The following is a 24,540-nucleotide window of genomic DNA, read 5'->3' on the forward strand; positions in this document are numbered from 1 at the left end:
TAGGATATTCAAGGCGAATTTGAAGAAAATTGAAACAAGCCGGTGTCTGAATATTGATGTCTAACCGCATGCCTCTAATTCTAGCAACTCTCTGATGTCTGGTGCCTTTTGCACAGGGCATGGAACTGGATCACGGATTCCCGTCAATGATACCTCTTAGTTGTCTTTTGCATTTCTCCTGTTTTTGTACTGGCTCTCCTATAGTTACCTTTTTCAGCTTACTGCGAGGCCACTCTTTTCCTTCTTCCGACACATGAAGTCTATTCCGGTCACTGAAGCTCTTTCGCTAACGAGGATACTGATATCCTTTGGTCATATCTCTCTTTAATTTCATGCGTCATACTAACTCCTCTCTCAATTACTTCGGAATAACCTTCTTTGCTAAGTACCGCATCTTTTGGCAGGTTTGCTCTTGGCTGTCGCTTGTCTAGATTGTGGTGGTCAGTCGTTTGAGGATCACAAAAGTTGGTGAACCCTCCTGCTTAAGGTCTCCTGTCAGACTCGCTTTTAGCTCAACGTGCTCCCTATGCCTTGGGCGAATTTGGCTTTCCGAACGTTGATGTTTCGGCAACGTGACCAATGATAAGCGCTCTGGAGGAGATAGTAGATGTCACAAGAGGATTCTTCACCTTCTGGAGTAGGAGAACGACATGTTGACATTAGCACTTGTTATCTACCGCAGGAAGAGACAGCACCAGTCTTCTTTGGCAATAAATTGGGTTCCGGTTTCAGTAGAGTTTGTAGTTTCTTTTTACTCCTAAGAATCTCTGACTCAGACAAAGGATGTTCCATTTGTTTTTTTTTGTTTTCTTTATCTTCTTTTCTGGTGCACCATTGGTGTATGTGAATAAAATAAAATAAACTTTAACTTTCAAGAATCGGATAGCCTCGTGCACTTCCTTTCGTATCAGTCGTCACCCCAACTATTGTTTATCACTGCATCTTGATAAGTAATTCTTAGGCAGTGCCCATATAACGCACAAACTTCTGTTCTGATATTTGAATTGTTGTCTGTGGAAGAGCTTTCGTATTCGAGTTATTTCTCGACGTGCTTTTTTTCAGTTCACATTTCAAAATGATGTTTGGGCGTATGGAGTTGTACTTTGGGAGCTGACCACACGTGGACTAACGCCATATGACGGCAAGAAAGGGATTGAAATTATTGAATATCTACAATCGGACAAAAGACTGCCATTGCCTGAATACTGCCCAGTCCAACTGTGCGTATTTTCTCAATGCAGATGAGCTACGCTTATTTTATATTTTCTGTTTCTTTCTACCTACTCCCCAGGTCTTTTTTGTGAGCTTTCAGTATTAAGTAATCTTCACTAATTATCCACGACAATGTTGCTCACCTCCTTTTGCTAACTTGTCCGGAATTCGGCGTTCAGTTTCGGTTGCGCTTCTTGAAACATTTTGATTTTCGGAATTAGTTGCAACAAACAGTATTAGTTTATGCTGTTCATCGAAATTCCCATTTGGTTTCATCCACTTTTTGGTTTTCCCAGTGTTTGACCCTTTTACTCGTCCTCTGAGAAAACGGTCGTGAAACAAGAAATGTATGTGGTTTCATAAATAGAGATGGATGAATTTGAAATTAAACCTGTCTAATTAGAACTGAGCGTTCACTACCATTAAAAAAAGTAGGATATTGAAAGTAGTGAAAGGTGAATTTCTGATTTGCTATTGTTTTGAAAGTCCGTCTACCATTTTTGAACGAACCATTTACCAGCATATTTAGATCTGTGTTTTTTTTTTCTGTAGCATTGTAAACAGATCCTTTCCAAAATGGAGCTCACAGATTCGATTTTACTCTCTGTTTACTATTTCTTCTCTTTTTAGATATAATGATATTATGCTACCATGTTGGCATGCTGTTCCTCAGAGTCGTCCATCTTTTGCTACTCTGCTGGTTTCCCTTAATGATCTTGTCAGTTCCATGGAGAAAACCCAATCGCAGCAACTTGCTGGCAATTATGAACAGGTGTGTTTTCCTTACCTTCTTAAACGCTTTAAATTGGCCAGATTTGAAAACACATTCGTTTGCTTCCGAACCGTAATTTGGAGCGTTTGCTTACCAGTTCTTGGCTTTGATCTTTGGCATATGTTGTTTTTAAAGATTTTGGTTTCGCTCGTATGCTAAAGAGAACATAAGTTTTGTGTGTACGTAAAGTAAGACTTACTAGTTTTTTTCTCTACTTTTTTCATTCGAACATTGATGTCTGCTTGCTGCATAGGGGAGAAAAGGTCTTGAATTTTCTATAGCAATCACTGAGAGAGGCAACTTGTGAAAACCGATGTCTCATGTTGTCTGTCTCATGTTACACATGAGACAAACACCCCCAACTTTTCGGTAACATTTTCGGGCTGCTATGAGTGTGACTGCTACTGGAAAGGTCCGTTTTGATCACCTTAAGTAAAAATTCACTTATGTATATATAATATGTATATATATTATATAATATATATATATATATATATATGTATATATATATATATATATATATATATATATATATATATGATTTATATCTGTATATCTGATTGCTACCTGCGCGTGGTGGCCCTGCTTTAACTAAACGCAATCAGGCGTTCGAGTGTACGCATTGGGAACGTACGAGCTATATAATCCGCACTGTTATATGGCGAAGGACTCCCATGCATTGCAAAAGGGTGCTGTCGTCCCCCACATCGCCAAAGTCCATAACCTGAAAGGTCAACTGCCTGAAGGGAAAATGGAATCTTTAGCAACAACCACTCGTTTCGTCGCGCTGAATTGCTGAGCACTATTGATTGAACTCCAACAAACCGCCTTGTCTAGGCTTCTGCGACATATCTATGTGTGCCATTTGCTGCACCGCAGGAAACACGCATGAGAGACTGGCCCGTCATCGGCATCGAAAATTACACCATATACTGCGGCAATGCCGATGAGAAGAGAGTATGTCTGCGCGGTAGTTGTGAGGAACAATCACAACAACCTGATGGGAGGAATTTGGCTCAATGTCGTCTGCACCTTGTACGACTGCGGGATCGCAGAGGATGTAAACTCTGGATCGTAAGAGCTCACGCACCTACGGGAGTCGCTGACGACAACGGAAAAAAACGCCTTTTATGATGAAGTCAATGTGTTGATGTCTAAAATACCAAGCCTGCAGGTGATCATTGTCGAAATCGACGCAAATGCAAAGGTGGGGCTCGAACAACAATCCGATGTGCTAGGAAAATAGTATTATCCAGCGGAGCGCACGTCGGACAACGGTAACCTCGTGGTCGATTTATCCGAGCAGACGGACTTCATCATCGCTCCCACGTTCAAGGGGAATCATCGACGCCATCAGCTGCCAGGGGTCAACCCTTTAGAGTCAACCCTTTTCCGAAGAGCAGCGCAATCGGAAGATGAAGTCTCTTAAACTCCAGCTCGACTACGTTCTGACGAGGGACACTTCTCAGTCGGATATCCAAAGCTCTTTGGGACGTTGCGTTTGGCTCTGACCACGTTTCAGTTCCTCTCAACTTTAAGATACGGCTCCACGAGAGGAAATATTTCTCTTCAACTCAAAATCGACGTGGCAGGTCTGAAAGACGAAGAATGCAGAACGAAATTTTGCCAAAGTGTGTGTCTTCATGTTGAAGTACGGACCAGGAAGATGCTTAGCGCTGCGGATCCCTTCACAAAGTGCAGTCCAGGATGCTGCAAGGAAAACGCTCCCTGTTCTAATGCGGAAAATGTTTGCCTTTGCATTTGCGAAAATAAAATCAAAGTACAATTCTGTACGAGCCGTTCGCAGTACTGGTGATTTCAGCGAAAGCGTCTGAGAAGGAAATTGTGTCGCCAGCGGCAAAAGACCGCGAAAACGAGTAGACGTCAAGAACGAGGGAGTTTGAAACGGGGACACGAACGCCCGGAAGACCATTTCTTTACTAAAGCAGTATGGCGGCAAGATAAAAAGATGTTCTCCAGTCCTCAACACTGCAATACAGTGGCTTCCAGTGAAGCAACCCAACAAATTTGAAGGGATCACTTCGAGAACTTGCTGAACCGGCAACTGCTGTCACCTCTTGAACTCGAGCGCGTTCATAGGCCGACATATGCGGTTAACGAGGAACTAACGGTCGAGTCGGAGGTTCTGGTCTGTATCCTAAAGAAGATGGAAACTCGGGTGGAGACGATGGAATTAGCGCAGAAATGTTGAAATATCCCTCATTGTCTGGGATTCGTGAGATGACAAGGATCATCCGTCTAATATGGATTGACGAAAGGATAACTTACTCGTGTAGGCACCCCTTCATAATTTCCCTCCACTGGAAGTTGCCCGTCGCGGACCCTAGAAACTATTGCGGAACCCCTTTTTCTACGTGTCACGTACAAGGTTTTGGACCGACTTATAAAACATCGCGAAGAAACCACCTGCGACGAAGAAGCCGACTTTTGCCTTGCTTGATCGACGATTGATCAGGTCTTTATTGTGAGGAGAGTGAATAAAGTGTATTCACTGGCAGCGGTATTCGAAGCCTCTACACTTGGCTTTTCCGAAGTCCAAAGCTGCTCTCGATTCTTCTCACCTAGATTGTTTTCTCAACGCTCCCCATGTCAATTTCACCATCGATGACATCATGCGATGAAAACTCGATCAGAGTCCTGCCGACATTGTCTTAGCACCATCAGGCCTCTTGACTGATCTCGAGTACGCTAACGACGTTATATTCGTGGAAAGCAGTGGACCACGTGTACGCTTTGATAAGCGCGAACAGATGTGGGGCTCTTGGATATCTCAAAGTCACAGTAGAACGGACAATTAGTCGAATTTTTCGATAACCTCTCTTACCTGGGCTGTATGCTGAAGAACAACGGCAGCTACAAGAAAGATGTTCAGAAAAGATGCACTAAGGCTACTTTTGCATTTAACTCCTTAACGAAATGCCTGTGATCGTCCCCATCCCCAACAAAGTCATGTTGCGAGTCTACCTATTTTCAATTCGCCCTATCATGATGTACGGATCGGAGACTAGGACAGCAGTATCTACGGTGATGAAAAGGCTTAATTGCACGAAAAGAAAGCTGCTTAGACGGCTGCTTGGCTGCTTTTGGCCTAAGGTATGCCACAATGAACAGCTTTACACGGAATCCGATGTGCTGTACCGCGGATGACACGTGGAAGATATCAACATTTTGCACTGCCATCGAAAGTGGCTACAGAAAATCGTCTTCGCTTCTTTGATAATGTATTAAATAGACAGGCAGATCGCTTTGTTCAACGAGTTTACGAAGTAATTCCCAACGAGGAGTTCGTTGGGAGTTACTTCGTAAACGGAAGCTCTGCACTGAAGTCGTGAAAGAGGACCTGAGGATACTCAGCGTGGATAAGCTGTTCAGGCGAGGCGTAAGGTTTCGGAAGAGATGGAATAGCGACGAATGGATTGATTCTGTGCAAGCTCTCGCAGAAGATCGAGGTTGGGCGGAGCTATCTATCTATCTACTAGCAGAGATCGGCACACCTCGGCGAAGATGCGAGTATTCGCGTCAGGCGATGACATCAGCCCGCCGATTAAGTCAAGTAAGTCAACTTATATAGAGATGCACGATCTATTATTATCTATCACCTTTGTGTTCAAACGTGTAGTTCAAACTCGATCCTTCGACCTTAAATATGTTTCCAAACCGCTTCCATTACCTACGTTTCTGCGTCGATCACCTTTTCTTCTTCTTTCCTTGCCTCTCATTCTCTGTAATATTATCGTTGAACGTGGCAGTTAAAAGGTGCATATAATGAATAAAATTGAAGGAATAAATTAGAATTAATGAATAAATTAGAATTAAAATAAAGTAATATGATGAACATTAAGTGAAGTAAATGCAGATGACTAGAAATAAATTTACAGTAATGACGGTTTGGAGGTGATTTTAGCGGTAAACACTGACTTTGATTGGGTACAGGATTAGCATAGATTTTGACAAGGTGGAGTAAATATTTATAATTAGGTGCCAAAAGAAGACCTAGAAAGGGAAATTAGGTTGCGTATTGTAGAGGAAGGTTTGCGATGTAAAATGATTTACCGTTTTTAGCGACACTGGTTTCTTTGGTAGTTGAGAAAGCAAATTTCAGCTTTTTCTCAACTAACGACGTATAGGAGAACGAAGAGGAACGTGAAGAAATTAAAACAAGGTTCTAGTAGGAAAAATTTCTCACTGTGAAATATTCAAACAGAGGAAGTGTTTATAAGGTATGAACTAAGTTATTGAATTTTGTTCGAAATCACATACATTTTGACGCGCAGCAGATAGAGCATCAAGGAAATCTATCTTTCCGATAGAGCATCAAGGAAACTTTTACCGCTATTTTTTATTTTTGTACTTTTCTTGGTTCTCTCTAAAACTAGTTAAAATATCCTTAAATAGAAGAAAAATTTGCCATTTTTCTTTACTAGGATCCAGAAGAACTAGAAAGGATAGAAATACCGAATTCTGGGCACATATAGAAAACGTCTCTTAGTAAAATGTAAAATTTTACTCAAGTTCACTGTGAGCGCCGTTATTCAGCGACATGTGCAACTTGGATTGCACTAATTTTACTCATATTTCCAGTTTTAGATGCCTTTCTTTCGCAGGGGATGCGACTTCGAAATACATTCTTTGAGTGATAATATGAATAGTCACCATCGTTTGATGAGGGATATGCTCGCTTCGCTCTTTTACGCTAAATGCAAAATTCCTGCCTTGTCAAGGACACTCATCAGTGACAGTTTTAAAGGCAGCATACCACGAATCTGGGGTGGTACGGATTTCAGGTGGAGTATCCGTATACACGGTCGTATATTATGGAGACTAGGGTAATTTCGCTCATCTCCCTCTGAATCACTGCAAGCTGCCAGCCCCTGAATGCTGTTTTGTACGATGCCTTCTATTGCAGCGCGCCATTCTTGCACGCGTAGCGTGCGTCGTACTAAACAGCATTTTGGAGGCGGCTGTTTGCAGTGATGCAGGGAGAGATGAGCGGAACCACCCCGGTCTCCATAATACACGGCCCCGTATACGGATACTCCACCTGAAATCCGCGCCACCTCAGATTCTTGGTATGCTGCCTTTAAGGAGTTAAATGCAAAAGTAGCCTTAGCGCACCTTTGCTGAACATCTTTTTTGTAGCTGCCGTTGTTCTTCAGCATACAGCCCAGGTAAGAGAAGTTATCGACGAATACGATTGGTTGTCCGTTCCACCCTGACTTTGAGATATCCAAGAGCCCACATCTGCTTGCGCTTATCAAAGCGTACACGTAGTCCATAGGCTTCGATACAAGGTTGACAACATGTTGAAGTTTCATACTGCTTTCCACGAATATAACATTGTCAGCGTACTCGAGATTAGTCAAGAGGTCTGATAGTGCTAAGACGATGTCAGCAGGACACTGACCGACTATTCTTCGCATGATGTCATCGATGATGAAATTGAACAGGAGAGCGTTGAGAAAACGATCTAGGTGAGAAGAATCGAGAGCAGCTTTGGACTTCGGGAAAGCCAAGTGTAGAGGCTTCGAATACCGCTGCCAGTGAATACACTTTATTCACTCTCCTCACAATAAAGACCTGATCAATCGTCGATCAAGCAAGGCAAAAGTCGGCTTCTTCGTCGCAGGTGGTTTCTTCGCGATTTTTTATAAGTCGGTCCAAAACCTTGTACGTGACACGTAGAAAAAGGGGTTCCGCAATAGTTTCTAGGGTCCGCGACGGGCAACTTCCAGTGGAGGGAAATTATGAAGGGGTGCCTACACGAGTAAGTTATCCTTTCGTCAATCCATATTAGACGGATGATCCTTGTCATCTCACGAATCCCAGACAATGAGGGATATTTCAACATTTCTGCGCTAATTCCATCGTCTCCACCCGAGTTTCCATCTTCTTTAGGATACAGACCAGAACCTCCGACTCGACCGTTAGTTCCTCGTTAACCGCATATGTCGGCCTATGAACGCGCTCGAGTTCAAGAGGTGACAGCAGTTGCCGGTTCAGCAAGTTCTCGAAGTGATCCCTTCAAATTTGTTGGGTTGCTTCACTGGAAGCCACTGTATTGCAGTGTTGAGGACTGGAGAACATCTTTTTATCTTGCCGCCATACTGCTTTAGTAAAGAAATGGTCTTCCGGGCGTTCGTGTCCCCCATATCGTTTCAAACTCCCTCGTTCTTGACGTCTACTCGTTTTCGCGGTCTTTTCGCCGCTGGCGACACAATTTCCTTCTCAGACGCTTTCGCTGAAATCACCAGTACTGCGAACGGCTCGTATAGAGTTGTACTTTGATTTTATTTTCATAATTGTTGATTGTTGTAATAAATGTTGTTGGTAATTGTTTGTAATTGTTGGTGAAAAATAAAATAAATATGAATATAAAACTTTTTTCTTTTCTTTGGTTTTTGTTTGCAGACGTCCCTTTGTTCATTTGATAATCTGTGGAATTACTGGTCGCTGAAACCTCGGAACGTGGCTAGAAATGGACACTCGATTGCAGAAGATTTTATGATGGTCTTCAGAGGTCCATCTGAAGAGATCCAAATGCATCTTCACTTTGCGACAACACTGCTGCCGACAAGACGAACAAGCTTTACAAACTGCAGCCTATTCCTTGTAGCCTATCTAAATGACCGATTTCAAGCCATATATAGATCTGAGAGAGAGCTGTGCATCGCCGAGTAGGTGGTGTCATCCAGAGATCGAGTTTCGTTTTGGCAGTACAATAGAACAAAACGTCATCGATTTGGAATCAAGCTCTTCAAGCTCTGCTCTGGTGCTGGCTACACTCAAAAGGTTAAAGTTTATGACGGTTGAGATGTAAAACGGACAACCAGTGTGGTATCGGCTGTAGTACTGGAGTTGATGGGCGGTTTTCTGATGCAAGGGCGTTGCTTCTGTCCCGATAACTGGTACACCAATTTAACGCTTGCCCATAGTCTCCTCAAGAAGATGGAGATGGAGGAAACCCTACAAAGAAATCGTGAGGGCATCCCTCATACCGTCAGAGACAAAAAAAAACTGCAGAGAGGAGAGTAAATTCACAAGCAGAACCTGAGAGGAGTGCTGATTCTAAAATAGAAGGAAAAGAAGGACATTCATATGCTATCTAACAAACGTGATGCCAGCTTTCAACCAATCGGGAAGCCCTTGGTTGTTGCTAGATATAACATGATGAAGGAATTCGTTGACCTTAGCGACCAGATGACTACCTAAACTGCGTTTGTGAGGAAGACACCCAAATAGTATATTCGGCTGTTTTTTTCATCTCTTAACCCAGACTGCCTTGATCAACGCTTCGTTTTTGTACTGCGAGAAGGTCAAGAAGATCAGAATCAACCACTTCAAAGAGTTGATTGTTGACAACTTGCTGTACAAGAACTTCAACAAGATCTCGTTCAAGATCTCGCAAGCGGAAGCTGGTGTCTGATCCAAATGCAAAGGCTAAAGACAGATGGTTTTGCTCTGACTGCTACAGCTCGATCTCTGAAACTTCAGACAGATCGACTGTCCGGAACTGGGCTAAGAGGACTAAGGCAAAGTGCTGTGACTACAACAAATTTTTCTGTTTAGATTGTTTCCAAACAATTCATAATTGTTGATTGTTCTAATAAATGTTGTTGGTAATTGTTTGTAATTGTTGGTGAAAAATAGAATAAATGTAAATATAAATGGAACCCGAAATTCAATGGTGAGCTGGTCGATGCCAACATAAGATACTTCTAAGTCTAAACTGATTATTTGAACAGGAAACAAAACAATCGAGCACATTTTGACTAAAATAATATACCATCGTGCAGCATTGAGCGACATTGTCGTCAACGTGCTATGAGGACACACCTACGCGTTTGACTTTATTTCAGATTTGCCTCACAGTGACTGGCGGAAACAAACCGACGTATCATATCAGTGTTTTTATCCTAGCAAACAAGTTAGGCATCGATTTATCGACTCCGAAGGGACGAAATGCTTGCTTGCACTAGAGCAGTTTTGAACCAGTGATCGTGCGGACACAGCTGGACGTTATCAGGACTGCGCTGCACCCTCCCCGCTCGCCTATTTATGAAGCAAAAAAAAAGCTTGAACAGCAGAAGAATTCATCCAAATGCGTTGTGCACGTTAGTGTTTATTGCGATCCAGTATTTCTATGGTTGTGTATATCTGTTTCAATATCATATACACAGTTTCATAGGGAAAAAATGTTGTCAATTGTTGTAACATTGAATTGTCGAATATCAGGAATGCTAAGTCTTAACGTTCTTTCCTCCACGACGGTTTACCGCCTCTAAGTGGCGTGGAGGTGACTCTGGGCGTCGAACTGCGATGCGCAGCGGAGGTTCGTCCTCCGGCAGGGTCTTCCAAGCTGAGAAGGAGTTCGAAACATCCGACATTCCGACTTCTCGGAATCGTAAGCCTAGCTAAGAGTAAACCACTGCTAAAATTCACCACCGTCTTGGCAAAATGTCGCAATGTGGCTCCCTGATCCATATAGGTTTGGCGACGACCTGTGGTGAAAGCTAAGCTCACCGAGGCAGGGCTGCTTAGTCTGGGGAAAAGTCTTTTTGCCACTCCAGCACATTCACTGCCTCAGTACCCTGCACACCGGGCTCTGCCGTCTCAGACGTTGAACGGTATGGCGACCGGTGAGAGACGATCAAATCTCAGGACGTCATTGATTCTGGACCAAGGCGACACACGCACGACTCGCCATGGAGGCTATCTCAGACTGTGTACTTACAGCGCGAGAGCAGTGTCCACAGACGCTGACTTGCATGCCCTTCTCGGAGCTGCAGAGCGTATCAAATTTCACGTGACTGCTCTGCAGGAGACCAACTGCAGAAGGAGCGACGTAGGACAGGTGAATGACGGTACACTCGTCATTTGTGGAGAGAAGGTTCCGTCGCGAAATGTAGGCGGTGTTGGTTTTGTTATGCACCCATCCGTCGTCCATCTTGTCTCACGAGATCCTGTCACCTCGTTTGGTCATTTTTCGCCCCCTCCCTCTGCGCCAAAAACCCATCAGTATCACCAATTGCTACTCACCAACATCAGCAGCTGATGAATCCTAATTGGACGAGTTTTACGAGGAGCCGAAGGAAGTGATCCGCAACGAGAAGTGCTTTTACAAATTCGTTGTCGGAGACTTTAACGCAAAACTAGGAAAGGCTACGGAAGAAGAATACAGGATCGGAAGATTTGGACTAGCCTCGCCTCTTTCATGGGAACCCTCTTTTTATGAAGAAAGATCATCGTCAGTGGAAATGGGAACCGCCCAATGGCGCGACTCGTGCGGAGATCGACCACATGCTCACCAGCCGGAGGTGGTGTATACTTGACGTCTCAGTGGTATCATCCTTTTGTACTGGTTCTGATAACCGTCTCCTTCGTGCGAAAATGCGACTTAGCCACCCGATGGAAAAGAACATCTGCTATCGGCAACGAAGGTGAAAAGAAGTCGTTTAGGACGATTGCGTACTCGAGGACTGCTTGTCCTAAGGTGACTGGCACATCGAGGAGGACCGTGGACTACGAGATGCTGCTCAGAGGATTCCGAGCCTGTGCTGAATGCGCCTCGAAGCTGCGGACGACAAACTTGGATCGAATTTCGAAGACCACCAAGGAATTGTTGGAAAAAAGAAGCACGTTGAGGCTTGATCCGAGTGCATAGCACGTTGAGCGGTTAGTGGCAAACACTAGCTGCAGAAAACCGTTGCAGGAGGATCTTTCGAAATACAGGCAGAAGAAGATTCTGGAAGCAGCACAAAGAAGAACGAGTCTTAAGAAGTGCCGCAGGGATCTCCGCGAATATAATATTTCGCTAGCAGCCTTGCTGAGCGAAGACGGGACTCGCACGTCTTCTCGTCATGAGATGGAAATCATTACGGAGAGGTTGTACTCGAACCTTTTCCGTTCATCAACTTCTGTGTCAAGTCTGATCATCCCCACTGGTGAAGCTCCACTACGGATTCTCCCTTCGGAAGGAAGTACGAGTCGCTATCAAGAGCATGAAACCTTGCACAGTCCCCGGACCTGAGTTTATATCAGCAGACTTTCTTCGGGTTTCATGTAATCATAGCAGGGCACATGACATCCTAAGACAAAGAAAGGATCCCAGACCAGTAGAAGACCTCGCGAATCGTTCTTATCCATAAGAAAGGTGACCGAGAGGACCTTCGGAACTACCGTCCGATATGCTTGCTGGGCGTGTTATACAAAATATTCACTAAGGTCATCCCCATGTGCTTATCTAGGACGCTGGATGAAGCCCAGCCTCAAGAATAAGTTGGATTCCGTCAAGGGTTCAGCTGGTTGGTCCACATATAGACCGTGTCGATGGTCATAGAGGTTTGCCAGAAATACCGTCCGCCTCTTGTTTTAGCCTTCATCGAATATGAGAAAGCCTTTGACAGCGTAGAAACGAATGCAATACTGTCAGCGCTGGTCGATCAAGGTGTGGACGCGTCGTACGTGAGGACATTAGCCAGTTGCTACGATTATGTAACACTAAGATACAGCTTTTCCACCGCCCCCTCACCATACCCATACTACTGGAAAAGGTGTACGACAAGGCGATACTATATCGCCGAGGCTGTTCACGGCTGCACTGCAATGGATAATGAAATCATTTTCCTGGGAAGAAGCACATACGTGTTGATGAAAGATTTCTCTCGAAACTTCGTTTTGCGGACGACATCGTTCTCTTTTCAAGCAGCACCAATGAAGCAGAAACAATGCTCAACGAATTAAACGAAGCAGGGAAGAAAAAAGGACTGCGAATAAACAGAAAGAAGACACAGTTCATGAAGAACGCCTACTGCGAGGACGGAAGGGCACAACTTGAAGGCTCCCAAATCGTGGAAACTTCGTCATACGCATACCTTGGGCGTTCTATGAACATGGAAAACGAGTTGAAGGAAGAACTGAATAGAACAATGAGAGCAGCATGGGCAGCATTCGCATCCGTCAGGGAAGCTACGGACCTACGGACCAAAATCTTCGTGCCCTTCTCTTCGACTCGACAGTTCTTCCAGCGCTCTGTTACGCAGCGGACACGTGGACAGACACCGCTACCACGTCTAGGAAGCTAATTACTACTCACAGAGCCCTTGAGAGATGTTTTCTGAAGTTCAACCGGCGCACACACAACACCTAGCCGGTCTTCGCAGCTCCGACTTAAGAGAAATGTTCCGTCTTCGCGATCTAGCGGAATATGTATTGAAAACAAAGCATAGATGGGCCCTTCACACTATGAGAAGATGGACTAAAAGAACACTAAAGTGGATCCCAAGAGATGCTAAACGCCCTCGAGGGAGACCTCCAACGAGATGGGGTGACGTGTTAGCTACACGGATGGACCAGCTGAGAGCTCAGCTGCATACGGCTCAAGGACCTCGTCAACGTCACTCGCGATATTTGAGAACATCTTGGATGACAATGGCGAGGAAACGAAACGAGTGGAAGAAATGCTGGGGCCCGCACGTTCAGTGAAGCGGGCCATCTAAGTATTCAAGCATCTAAGTAAAGTTCTTCAATTCAGAAATTGACGTTTTGAGGTGCCAACTAAAAGGACTCCCACGGTTGCTAAGCTATGGTAGATAAAAACACCGCATAACCAACTATTTCACTGGGAATTAAAAACAACAAATCTGAAGTGCATCGGTTTCACCTGACAAGTAAACGATGCGCTTTCCGTTGATGACCACTCGTGATGTATATATTACATCTATTTGCTGCATTTTGTACGCTAATATTAGGTTGTTACACAAAGGTCTTCGTATTTTGGAGCACTAACTTCAACAAACACTGGGAGAAGAAGGAATAAATATGTCACATTTTGTTGACCTTTATGTCGCAACTGTGGGTACATATTGAGGGTGCGCGTCAGGAGGTACTCAGAGCAGCTGTCAGAATATATCCTTAAGAGTTGTTTGCGTCGATGATTGCGCTACGCTGCGATCGGTAGCGACAGCAAACCCTTCCACTGCGCATGCAGAATGCCCCGCCCATCTACTTTCTGCAGCTGAACCTAGAAAAATTGACCAAAGATCTAAGAACTCCACAATGCGATTATGACCGTTGCAATCCACGTAGATGGTGGACATGAGCATGGAATGGTGAGTAAAACTCAAGAGATAGCTTACTTCTTATCGGATTCAAAACTCGAGAAGCTTAATCTTGGTTGTATTTGTTTTCGAAATCCTATTCGTAGTCGCCTTATTTTTCTAGTGATATGTATTATTCTCACACTCTTCTAAACATAGTTTGTTCTAGTTTGTTTTTTATTTGTTTTAGTTTATGTTAGATTGTTTTATTCTTGTTTGACTGATGGTATTAATCGTCCTGGCAAGTGCGAAAACTATCATGAAGGTACACAATATCCCTGCAGGCATATCTTGCGGACAAGACGCCGCATAATCGTCAGTCAATGATTGTTTCTAGCCACATCGATTTTTCAAACGTGGAAAAATACGAAGTGATATATACATACATAAATATACATGTATAGATTGGCGACTAACAAAAGTATGACCTGAAGCCAAATTTCTACTCGTACAAAAAGATAGAAATCATAACTACTAGAATATATGTTACAAATATAGCTTATGTGCCCTTGTCCGTAACAAAGTAATGATATTCGCTCGCAGTATTTATATAGAGAAAGCTTTCAAATATGTCAATCAGTTTGTATCTCAAAATGCGTCTGCAGCCTACACTCACCTTTAAAAACTTCATTTGCATTGCCTCGAACTATGAAAGCTGTAGGGTGAGTGTCACATTATGTAGTGTTATATACATATGTTATATGTAGTATGTGACTTCACAGAAAATCAACGGAGATAACAGTTAACATCGCATTTCGTTCCCTTAGTAATTAATCAGTCGGTTTTACTTTTGTATTCTGTTATTCCATTATTTTTCTTTCATTCTTGGAAGTATAACGCCTTTTCCCGTCACTATTACGGAGCAATCTTCATTTGCAAACGGGTTTCTCATTGTGGAGCTCATGTATTACCCTTTCATTTTTTATAAGCTCGTTTTATCAGGGTATCCAAGTAGAAATGTCACGCAGGCCTTCTGTGCAAGGGGTGGGCGGAGCCTAATGATGCACAGTGCGCCGATCGCTGCTCCAGGCACATACATCGGCTGCACCCAGTTTGCTTGGGTACCTCCTGAGCGCCCCCCACATTTTGGTGTTGAGTTTCCTGAATCTAGCGGTCTGAATTGTGCCTTTATAAAAAAGGAAGAAAACGTAAAACATTTCCCTCACGTACAGAAATTGGTCGACTTTTCGTGATATATTTCCCCTCACCCTTTAAATAGTCCGAATATGGAACCACCAGACTACCACTGGTTTCGACCTCCGCAAACATCCCTTCATCTGTACTGTATCCGCTGTGCTTCCGTTGTTTTTCAGTTTCCTGGAGTCGGCTCCAACAAAACTTTCCTTTTCCCAATCACGCACAAGAGCTGCCCAGTAGCTTCTCTTTTTATGAAGGACGCTAAGAGGATCAAAATTTTCTTGGCTCTTAGCATCTTTAGCAATTGGCTAATGTCCTCACGCGTCCACACCTTGATCGACCAGCGCTGACAGTATTGCATTCGTTTCTACGCTGTCAAAGGCTTTCTCATATTCGATGAAGGCTAAAACAAGAGGCGGACGGTATTTCTGGCAAACCTCTATGACCATCGACACGGTCTATATGTGGACCAACCAGCTGAACCCTTGACGGAATCCAACTTATTCTTGAGGCTGGGCTTCATCCAGCGTCCTAGATAAGCACATGGGGATGACCTTAGTGAATATTTTGTATAACACGCCCAGCAAGCATATCGGACGGTAGTTCCGAAGGTCCTCTCGGTCACCTTTCTTATGGATAAGAACGATTCGCGAGGTCTTCTACTGGTCTGGGATCCTTTCTTTGTCTTAGGATGTCATGTGCCCTGCTATGATTACATGAAACCCGAAGAAAGTCTGCTGATATAAACTCAGGTCCGGGGACTGTGCAAGGTTTCATGCTCTTGATAGCGACTCGTACTTCCTTCCGAAGGGAGAATCCGTAGTGGAGCTTCACCAGTGGGGATGATCAGACTTGACACAGAAGTTGATGAACGGAAAAGGTTCGAGTACAACCTCTCCGTAATGATTTCCATCTCATGACGAGAAGACGTGCGAGTCCCGTCTTCGCTCAGCAAGGCTGCTAGCGAAATATTATATTCGCGGAGATCCCTGCGGCACTTCTTAAGACTCGTTCTTCTTTGTGCTGCTTCCAGAATCTTCTTCTGCCTGTATTTCGAAAGATCCTCCTGCAACGGTTTTCTGCAGCTAGTGTTTGCCACTAACCGCTCAACGTGCTATGCACTCGGATCAAGCCTCAACGTGCTTCTTTTTTCCAACAATTCCTTGGTGGTCTTCGAAATTCGATCCAAGTTTGTCGTCCGCAGCTTCGAGGCGCATTCAGCACAGGCTCGGAATCCTCTGAGCAGCATCTCGTAGTCCACGGTCCTCCTCGATGTGCCAGTCACCTTAGGACAAGCAGTCCTCGAGTACGCAATCGTCCTAAACGACTTCTTTTCACCTTCGTTGCCGATAGCAGATGTTCTTTTCCATCGGGTGGCTAAGTCGCATTTTCGCACGAAGGAGACGGTTATCAGAACCAGTACAAAAGGATGATACCACTGAGACGTCAAGTATACACCACCTCCGGCTGGTGAGCATGTGGTCGATCTCCGCACGAGTCGCGCCATTGGGCGGTTCCCATTTCCACTGACGATGATCTTTCTTCATAAAAAGAGGGTTCCCATGAAAGAGGCGAGGCTAGTCCAAATCTTCCGATCCTGTATTCTTCTTCCGTAGCCTTTCCTAGTTTTGCGTTAAAGTCTCCGACAACGAATTTGTAAAAGCACTTCTCGTTGCGGATCACTTCCTTCGGCTCCTCGTAAAACTCGTCCAATTAGGACTCATCAGCTGCTGATGTTGGTGAGTAGCAATTGGTGATACTGATGGGTTTTTGGCGCAGAGGGAGGGGGGCGAAAAATGACCAAACGAGGTGACAGGATCTCGTGAGACAAGATGGACGACGGATGGGTGCATAACAAAACCAACACCGCCTACATTTCGCGACGGAACCTTCTCTCCACAAATGACGAGTGTACCGTCATTCACCTGTCCTACGTCGCTCCTTCTGCAGTTGGTCTCCTGCAGAGCAGTCACGTGAAATTTGATACGCTCTGCAGCTCCGAGAAGGGCATGCAAGTCAGCGTCTGTGGACACTGCTCTCGCGCTGTAAGTACACAGTCTGAGATAGCCTCCATGGCGAGTCGTGCGTGTGTCGCCTTGGTCCAGAATCAATGACGTCCTGAGATTTGATCGTCTCTCACCGGTCGCCATACCGTTCAACGTCTGAGACGGCAGAGCCCGGTGTGCAGGGTACTGAGGCAGTGAATGTGCTGGAGTGGCAAAAAGACTTTTCCCCAGACTAAGCAGCCCTGCCTCGGTGAGCTTAGCTTTCACCACAGGTCGTCGCCAAACCTATATGGATCAGGGAGCCACATTGCGACATTTTGCCAAGACGGTGGTGAATTTTAGCAGTGGTTTACTCTTAGCTAGGCTTACGATTCCGAGAAGTCGGAATGTCGGATGTTTCGAACTCCTTCTCAGCTTGGAAGACCCTGCCGGAGGACGAACCTCCGCTGCGCATCGCAGTTCGACGCCCAGAGTCACCTCCACGCCACTTAGAGGCGGTAAACCGTCGTGGAAGAAAGAACGTTAAGACTTAGCATTCCTGATATTCGACAATTCAATGTTACAACAATTGACAACATTTTTTCCCTATGAAACTGTGTATATGATATTGAAACAGATATACACAACCATAGAAATACTGGATCGCAATAAACACTAACGTGCACAACGCATTTGGATGAATTCTTCTGCTGTTCAAGCTTTTTTTTTGCTTCATAAATAGGCGAGCGGGGAGGGTGCAGCGCAGTCCTGATAACGTCCAGCTGTGTCCGCACGATCACTGGTTCAAAACTGCTCTAGTGCAAGCAAGCATTTCGTCCCTTCGGAGTCGATAAATCGATGCCTAACTTGTTTGCTAGGATAAAAACACTGATATGATACGTCGGTTTGTTTCCGCCAGTCACTGTGAGGCAAATCTGAAATAAAGTCAAACGCGTAGGTGTGTCCTCATAGCACGTTGACGACAATGTCGCTCAATGCTGCACGATGGTATATTATTTTAGTCAAAATGTGCTCGATTGTTTTGTTTCCTGTTCAAATAATCAGTTTAGACTTAGAAGTATCTTATGTTGGCATCGACCAGCTCACCATTGAATTTCGGGTTCCATTTATATTTACATTTATTCTATTTTTCACCAACAATTACAAACAATTACCAACAACATTTATTAGAACAATCAACAATTATGAATTGTTTGGAAACAATCTAAACAGAAAAATTTGTTGTAGTCACAGCACTTTGCCTTAGTCCTCTTAGCCCAGTTCCGGACAGTCGATCTGTCTGAAGTTTCAGAGATCGAGCTGTAGCAGTCAGAGCAAAACCATCTGTCTTTAGCCTTTGCATTTGGATCAGACACCAGCTTCCGCTTGCGAGATCTTGAACGAGATCTTGTTGAAGTTCTTGTACAGCAAGTTGTCAACAATCAACTCTTTGAAGTGGTTGATTCTGATCTTCTTGACCTTCTCGCAGTACAAAAACGAAGCGTTGATCAAGGCAGTCTGGGTTAAGAGATGAAAAAAACAGCCGAATATACTATTTGGGTGTCTTCCTCACAAACGCAGTTTAGGTAGTCATCTGGTCGCTAAGGTCAACGAATTCCTTCATCATGTTATATCTAGCAACAACCAAGGGCTTCCCGATTGGTTGAAAGCTGGCATCACGTTTGTTAGATAGCATATGAATGTCCTTCTTTTCCTTCTATTTTAGAATCAGCACTCCTCTCAGGTTCTGCTTGTGAATTTACTCTCCTCTCTGCAGTTTTTTTTTGTCTCTGACGGTATGAGGGATGCCCTCACGATTTCTTTGTAGGGTTTCCTCCATCTCCATCTTCTTGAGGAGACTATGGGCAAGCGTTAAATTGGTGTACCAGTTATCGGGACAGAAGCAACGCCCTTGCATCAGAAAACCGCCCATCAACTCCAGTACTACAGCCGATACCACACTGGTTGTCCGTTTTACATCTCAACCGTCATAAACTTTAACCTTTTGAGTGTAGCCAGCACCAGAGCAGAGCTTGAAGAGCTTGATTCCAAATCGATGACGTTTTGTTCTATTGTACTGCCAAAACGAAACTCGATCTCTGGATGACACCACCTACTCGGCGATGCACAGCTCTCTCTCAGATCTATATATGGCTTGAAATCGGTCATTTAGATAGGCTACAAGGAATAGGCTGCAGTTTGTAAAGCTTGTTCGTCTTGTCGGCAGCAGTGTTGTCGCAAAGTGAAGATGCATTTGGATCTCTTCAGATGGACCTCTGAAGACCATCATAAAATCTTCTGCAATCGAGTGTCCATTTCTAGCCACGTTCCGAGGTTTCAGCGACCAGTAATTCCACAGATTATCAAATGAACAAAGGGACGTCTGCAAACAAAAACCAAAGAACCTTCTCAGTTCATATGTGCCCGTGTGAGTCCAGTTACGATGCTTTTCTTGTCCGTAGACGTTGGTCTGATCGGCTGCCATGGCAAGGAGTTCTTCAGAGAAAAACAGCTAGTAAAATTGAAGCGGCGTCTCACAGTTGTCTAACTCTGGGTTGGCTCCAACAGGCTCGCTGAAGGTCCATCTCTCATGTTTTTGAGCGTCGTCTTTCTGAGTGTTCTCTGCTTCTTCGTCGTTGTCGTCATCCGAGATGTCATTTCATAATAGGATTCATCAGTGTCAGGAACAACAGCAGGAGCCATGCAATCGCCATCCACACAGTCGGAAACTTCTGCATCGCTGTCGAGCAGCAAATTGTCACGGCTTCCGTTGAGATAGTCGATATCGGCATCCAGAACGCTCGTGGTGACAGATGAGGATAACTCACAAAGACAATGATACTTTCAGAGTTCCTAATTTTATACCGCGGACTCAAATTTTATCTGGAGTGATCAAGACCGTTTGAAGAAATTAGAACATAGAAACAGAAAAAATCTGAAACAGGAACATAGCAAGAGGGTTTAAAATCTGTTTTCTCGTCTTTTGCGCTTTTTTTTGATATTTTTAAATCATAATCACTCATTTATTTGATAGTTATCAAATTTTCAACAAAGAAAAATGTGTCGTCCCACGCGACAGTCATGAAAAAAATGTCTTGTCGTCAACGTGATAGGGAGTGATCAATGCCGTGCACTCCTTTATCCTTTGAAAAGGCGAAGGGTTCTCTACATCAGTGTCTCAAATCATCTGAATCTAGAAATTAACGAAACCTAAATTATTGCTGTCTTGTTTCTTCATTCAGCACGAATGTGAATCTACTAGTTTTTATAAGCAATAACAGTGAAAAAAATGTTCTTGAAGAACATTTTTTTCACTGTTATTGCTATGTGCTCTTGCAAGTGAAAACACCATTGCGAGTTTCTAGTGGCGTAGGCACATACTGTACATATTGTGCGACGTTAGATGTCGGTATAGTTGCGAAAAAATTAGACTACCTCTTTTGTTCCCTCATGAAGTGAATTATTATCAGCATAAGAAGAGTCCACAACGACTCATATACAACTTTGGACTCCTTTATACTTTCTTCATTTGTTGTTTCCTAGTTCGCAATAACTGTAAAATGCCATACATTTGTCTGAAAAGTTTATAGAACTTCTAGAGGCACCAAATCTGATTAATTTATTACTTCTAGGTTTCTGCATTTTGCAACGACCACGATTCAGCCACTAAAATCCACTAGTTCCACGACAATTAACGTTTATATACTGTACATTACGTAGCATTAATTTCGTATTAATGTACCAACTATAGTATTCCTTGCTATCGATGCCGAATTTCGACTGTTATCTGTTTCAGTAAGTCCAGCACTAGTGTGTAAATCTAGGTTACGGGACTAGTAGTAGACTTGTGTTCTTACACAGTTACCTCATTTCTCTAAACAAGCAGTTTTTGTTGAGATCATCCCAGTGTATATAATGTATATGAGCTTCGTATTCTGTTTTATTTGCGTGCTCTGCATTGTTTTCAGTCGGTCTAATACTGTACTTGAACTAAACGCACTGATAGTACTTGAACTAAACGCAATCAAGCATGTGATATACGCCTTAGGAGCGTACTACATATAAAACGGGTACTTATGTGGCGCAACTTTCCAAAGATTGCATGAAGATGCTGTCGTCCGCCGCACTGCCAGAGCTCATACCCTCATAACCCAAATACTTTACGGGAACATTGAATCACTGGGAACAAACATCCGTCCGGTAACTTTGAAGTGCCAGTCGCTGTCGAATGAACTCCAGTAAGCCGCTGTCTAGACTCTGTCCGTGTCATCAATATCCATGACTACATCATCTACTGCAGTGATGCTAATGAGAGGAACATAGGAGGCTGCGTTATAGCTGTGAGGAACGAATACTACAACCCTGCGGAGGAGGTTGGATCAACATTGTGAAAATGCGCCTTCCTAGGATTGCGGATCGCAGACGTTTCAAAATCTGGATCGTACATGCTCACGCAAATACGGTGACCGCTGAAGACTATCACAAGCACGATTTTTATGATGAACTTAACATGTAGATATCCGACATACCCAGCCAGCAGGCGGCAATTGTTGGAATTGATGCCTTCCACACACAAGAGGAATCATTGACGCCACCAGCTTACGTGGCAAAGGACAACCTCTTTAACACTAGAAGAGCACTGCCAGCGGAGTATGACAACTTTTAAGCTACAACTCGATTACGTCCTGACAAGGAAATCAATGAATTGGATGTGCGAAGACCGACACGTGTGTCAGACGTCACATTCGAATCGGATCATAACCCAGTTCTTCTCAGCTTAAAGTTAGGGTTCCAGAAGAAAGTCCTGGAGTTCAACATCAACCGAAGCTCGACATGGCAAGTCTGAAGGACGAGGAATTCAGAAAGAAGTCCTGCCTGTGGATGCTGACAAATATTGGAGTTCGGACCAAGAAGCTTAGGAACGCCGAGTTTTTTTTAACTGACTGCCTTCAGGAAGGTGCAAAAAGAACGATCCGAGTTTTGAAGAAGAAGTTTGCCTTTCATCTGCAGAGCGAGGCCCAAGAGCAATGGAGTTTGAACAGGCGTGGGAGGACGAGAACCTGAGACAAGCCTGTACTCTGCTTAGAGTAGAATAGCAGCAATCTAAAAAGGTGTTCGTCTGTCCTATGCACTGCCAATAAAGCCACTATCGGGGAGGCAACTCTGCCCATATGGAGGGAACATTTCAACACCTTGCTGAAGAGGCGGTTAACGAGGAACTAACGGTCGAGTCGGAGGTTCTGGTCTGTATCCTAAAGAAGATGGAAACTCGGGTGGAGACGATGGAATTAGCGCAGAAATGTTGAAATATCCCTCATTGTCTGGGATTCGTGAGATGACAAAGATCATCCGTCTAATATGGATTGACGAAAGGATACCTTACTCGTGTAGGCACCCCTTCATAATTTCCCTCCACTGGAAGTTGCCCGTCGCGGACCCTAGAAACTATTGCGGAACCCCTTTTTCTACGTGTCACGAACAAGGTTTTGGACCGACTTATAAAACATCGCGAAGAAACCACCTGCGACGAAGAAGCCGACTTTTGCCTTGCTTGATCGACGATTGATCAGGTCTTTATTGTGAGGAGAGTGAATAAAGTGTATTCACTGGCAGCGGTATTCGAAGCCTCTACATATAGCTTTCGGACTTCGAAGCCACTTCCAATGTTCCTCGCCGAGGTCGTCTTCTCAATGCGCCTCGCGCTGATGGAGTTCTAGGAAAATTCGTACGCCTTATAAACGACATGAATAGGAGAACATCTCCTGAGACAAGAGCCCGTGGCGGAACCCTTTCTGTTCAATTTTGCCTTTGATGACATAATATGAAGAACAGTTGAGTAGTGTTTCGCCGATGTCATTTTAGCACCGCCTGCACTTCCCGTGGCGGATCTCGAGTACGACATAATACAGTAATATTCGCTTCTAGCAGCACGAAGTTACAAGATGTTATTAACTTTGTGCCGAAATTAGCTGCAGCCTACGGACTGCGACTCCCTATTGATCAATGCAAGCAGATGTAGGTCTCTTCGAGACCCTCAACGGGAATCAGGACAACCTATCGAACTCGTGGATGAGTTCTGTTATTTGGGCTGTACGCTGAAAAACGATGGCAGCTACGAGAGAGATATTCAGCAGCGATGTACTAAAGCTAATTCGACAGTCAACTCATTGACCAAGTGCCTATGGTCAACCCTCATCGCCAACGAAGTCAAACCTGGGTGTCTACCTATCCGCAATTTCCCCTATCATGATGTAGGGATCGGAGACCTAGGCAGCGCCGTCGACGGTGATGGAGAAGCTGGACTACACGGAGAGAGAGAGCTGTTCAGACGACTGCTAAGCACCTTTCGGCCGATGGTGTGGTGTAACGAAGAACTTTACTCGGAAGTGCACATGATGTGCCGGCAGATGACTCGTGGAAAACATCAACATCTTGCCCGGCTTTCTGAAGTATTCACGGGAAATCGTCTTCGCTTCTCTGGTCACGTTATGAGGAGACCGTGTGATCGTCTTGGTCACGTTGTCTTGAGGATGATCCAGACCCAAACTGGAAAAGCCCTCCTGGTCGTAAAAGAATGTTTTCGCGGAGATGATGAAGGAAGATCTGAGGACACTTGGCGTTGATAGGCAGTTTAGTCGAGACGTAAAATTCTGCCGCCTATGGAACAGCGACGGATGGATAGATTCTATGCAAACCCTAACTGAACATCGAACATGATGAGTTAATGTCTGAGGACAACACACCCGAAGATGCGAAGATGCTGAGAGCCACGTCAGGCTGTAATACCTGCCCGTCCATTAAGCCAGCTTAATTAATTGATGAAGTTTGTGGTGCTGAGCCCCTAACAGAAAGCACGTGTTGGAACTGGCTCAAAGCATCTGTTCTCAAGATTTTCCATTCAATAATGAGAAAAGTTCTTATTGATCAACTGGAGCTGAGAACTACTAGGTCGAAGCTATGATCGAGTGAGATTGTCATATAACTGCAGACTAAATTGCAAAGAGGTTAGATGTATCACATAAAGCAATTAAGAATAATTTTAAATGTCCTGAACTCGTTAGAGAAACTCGGTATTTAGGTTGCACAATTTGAAAAGCTCACTTTACATAACGAACAAAAACATTTGCGATATGCGTCCCAAACTTAATGAAATGACCACTTTTGAAATAAGTCATCAGTGATTATGAGAAATGGATTTGAAATAACATGCTCCAAGCATAATCGAAAGTTAAGTTACATCACAAAAAAGATTAAGCAGTCTGTCTGCAAGGTTTACGTAGGAATTGCGTACATTGAGCTGCTTCCAAAGAACCAAACC

The 24,540-nt window shown here is 44.1% G+C and overlaps 9 protein-coding genes across 12 annotated transcripts; 6 read left to right on the top strand and 3 right to left on the bottom strand.

Annotated features, from left to right (window-relative positions):
- Positions 1–607: 607 nt before the first annotated feature.
- RB195_024938 (uncharacterized protein) lies at positions 608–6,122 on the top strand (the record flags this gene model as incomplete). Its single annotated transcript, XM_064212888.1, has 4 exons — positions 608–736; positions 1,063–1,220; positions 1,843–1,984; positions 6,108–6,122. 4 exons carry the CDS (start codon positions 608–610, stop codon positions 6,120–6,122), a joined length of 444 nt encoding a protein of 147 aa, XP_064068769.1.
- On the top strand, positions 5,149–11,057 carry RB195_024939 (uncharacterized protein; the record flags this gene model as incomplete). Of its 2 annotated transcripts, XM_064212890.1 has the most annotated exons (3): positions 5,149–5,288; positions 5,378–5,558; positions 10,491–11,057. In XM_064212890.1, the coding sequence occupies 3 exons, from the start codon at positions 5,149–5,151 to the stop codon at positions 11,055–11,057; spliced, it is 888 nt and encodes a 295-aa protein (XP_064068770.1). The 2 variants fall into 2 exon arrangements, with proteins under 2 accessions (XP_064068770.1, XP_064068772.1); XM_064212889.1 differs by lacking the exons at positions 5,149–5,288; positions 5,378–5,558 and having other exon boundaries at positions 10,632–11,057.
- Positions 6,694–7,425, bottom strand: RB195_024940 (uncharacterized protein; the record flags this gene model as incomplete). Its single annotated transcript, XM_064212891.1, has 1 exon — positions 6,694–7,425. The coding sequence occupies one exon, from the start codon at positions 7,423–7,425 to the stop codon at positions 6,694–6,696; it is 732 nt and encodes a 243-aa protein (XP_064068771.1).
- Positions 11,058–11,273: 216 nt separating the features above from the next.
- Positions 11,274–11,666, top strand: RB195_024941 (uncharacterized protein; the record flags this gene model as incomplete). Its single annotated transcript, XM_064212892.1, has 1 exon — positions 11,274–11,666. One exon carries the CDS (start codon positions 11,274–11,276, stop codon positions 11,664–11,666), a length of 393 nt encoding a protein of 130 aa, XP_064068773.1.
- Positions 11,667–12,729: 1,063 nt separating this feature from the next.
- RB195_024942 (uncharacterized protein) lies at positions 12,730–13,086 on the top strand (the record flags this gene model as incomplete). Its single annotated transcript, XM_064212893.1, has 1 exon — positions 12,730–13,086. The coding sequence occupies one exon, from the start codon at positions 12,730–12,732 to the stop codon at positions 13,084–13,086; it is 357 nt and encodes a 118-aa protein (XP_064068774.1).
- A 25-nt stretch (positions 13,087–13,111) lies between these two features.
- On the top strand, positions 13,112–13,486 carry RB195_024943 (uncharacterized protein; the record flags this gene model as incomplete). Its single annotated transcript, XM_064212894.1, has 1 exon — positions 13,112–13,486. One exon carries the CDS (start codon positions 13,112–13,114, stop codon positions 13,484–13,486), a length of 375 nt encoding a protein of 124 aa, XP_064068775.1.
- Positions 13,487–16,351: 2,865 nt separating this feature from the next.
- On the bottom strand, positions 16,352–16,744 carry RB195_024944 (uncharacterized protein; the record flags this gene model as incomplete). Its single annotated transcript, XM_064212895.1, has 1 exon — positions 16,352–16,744. One exon carries the CDS (start codon positions 16,742–16,744, stop codon positions 16,352–16,354), a length of 393 nt encoding a protein of 130 aa, XP_064068776.1.
- A 172-nt stretch (positions 16,745–16,916) lies between these two features.
- RB195_024945 (uncharacterized protein) lies at positions 16,917–19,925 on the bottom strand (the record flags this gene model as incomplete). 2 transcript variants are annotated; one of them, XM_064212897.1, is made up of 4 exons in its annotated part: positions 16,917–17,528; positions 19,225–19,321; positions 19,628–19,718; positions 19,772–19,925. In XM_064212897.1, the coding sequence occupies 4 exons, from the start codon at positions 19,923–19,925 to the stop codon at positions 16,917–16,919; spliced, it is 954 nt and encodes a 317-aa protein (XP_064068777.1). The 2 variants fall into 2 exon arrangements, with proteins under 2 accessions (XP_064068777.1, XP_064068778.1); XM_064212896.1 differs by lacking the exons at positions 19,225–19,321; positions 19,628–19,718; positions 19,772–19,925 and having other exon boundaries at positions 16,917–17,387.
- RB195_024946 (uncharacterized protein) lies at positions 17,533–23,845 on the top strand (the record flags this gene model as incomplete). Of its 2 annotated transcripts, none has more annotated exons than XM_064212898.1 (4): positions 17,533–17,740; positions 18,577–18,744; positions 18,809–18,902; positions 23,242–23,845. In XM_064212898.1, the coding sequence occupies 4 exons, from the start codon at positions 17,533–17,535 to the stop codon at positions 23,843–23,845; spliced, it is 1,074 nt and encodes a 357-aa protein (XP_064068779.1). The 2 variants fall into 2 exon arrangements, with proteins under 2 accessions (XP_064068779.1, XP_064068780.1); XM_064212899.1 differs by lacking the exons at positions 17,533–17,740; positions 18,577–18,744; positions 18,809–18,902 and adding exons at positions 21,616–21,684; positions 21,739–21,872; positions 22,010–22,090.
- Positions 23,846–24,540: the final 695 nt, after the last annotated feature.

The sequence above is a fragment of the Necator americanus genome, chromosome X, assembly GCF_031761385.1.
Source record: "Necator americanus strain Aroian chromosome X, whole genome shotgun sequence".
NCBI lineage: Eukaryota > Metazoa > Nematoda > Chromadorea > Rhabditida > Ancylostomatidae > Necator > Necator americanus.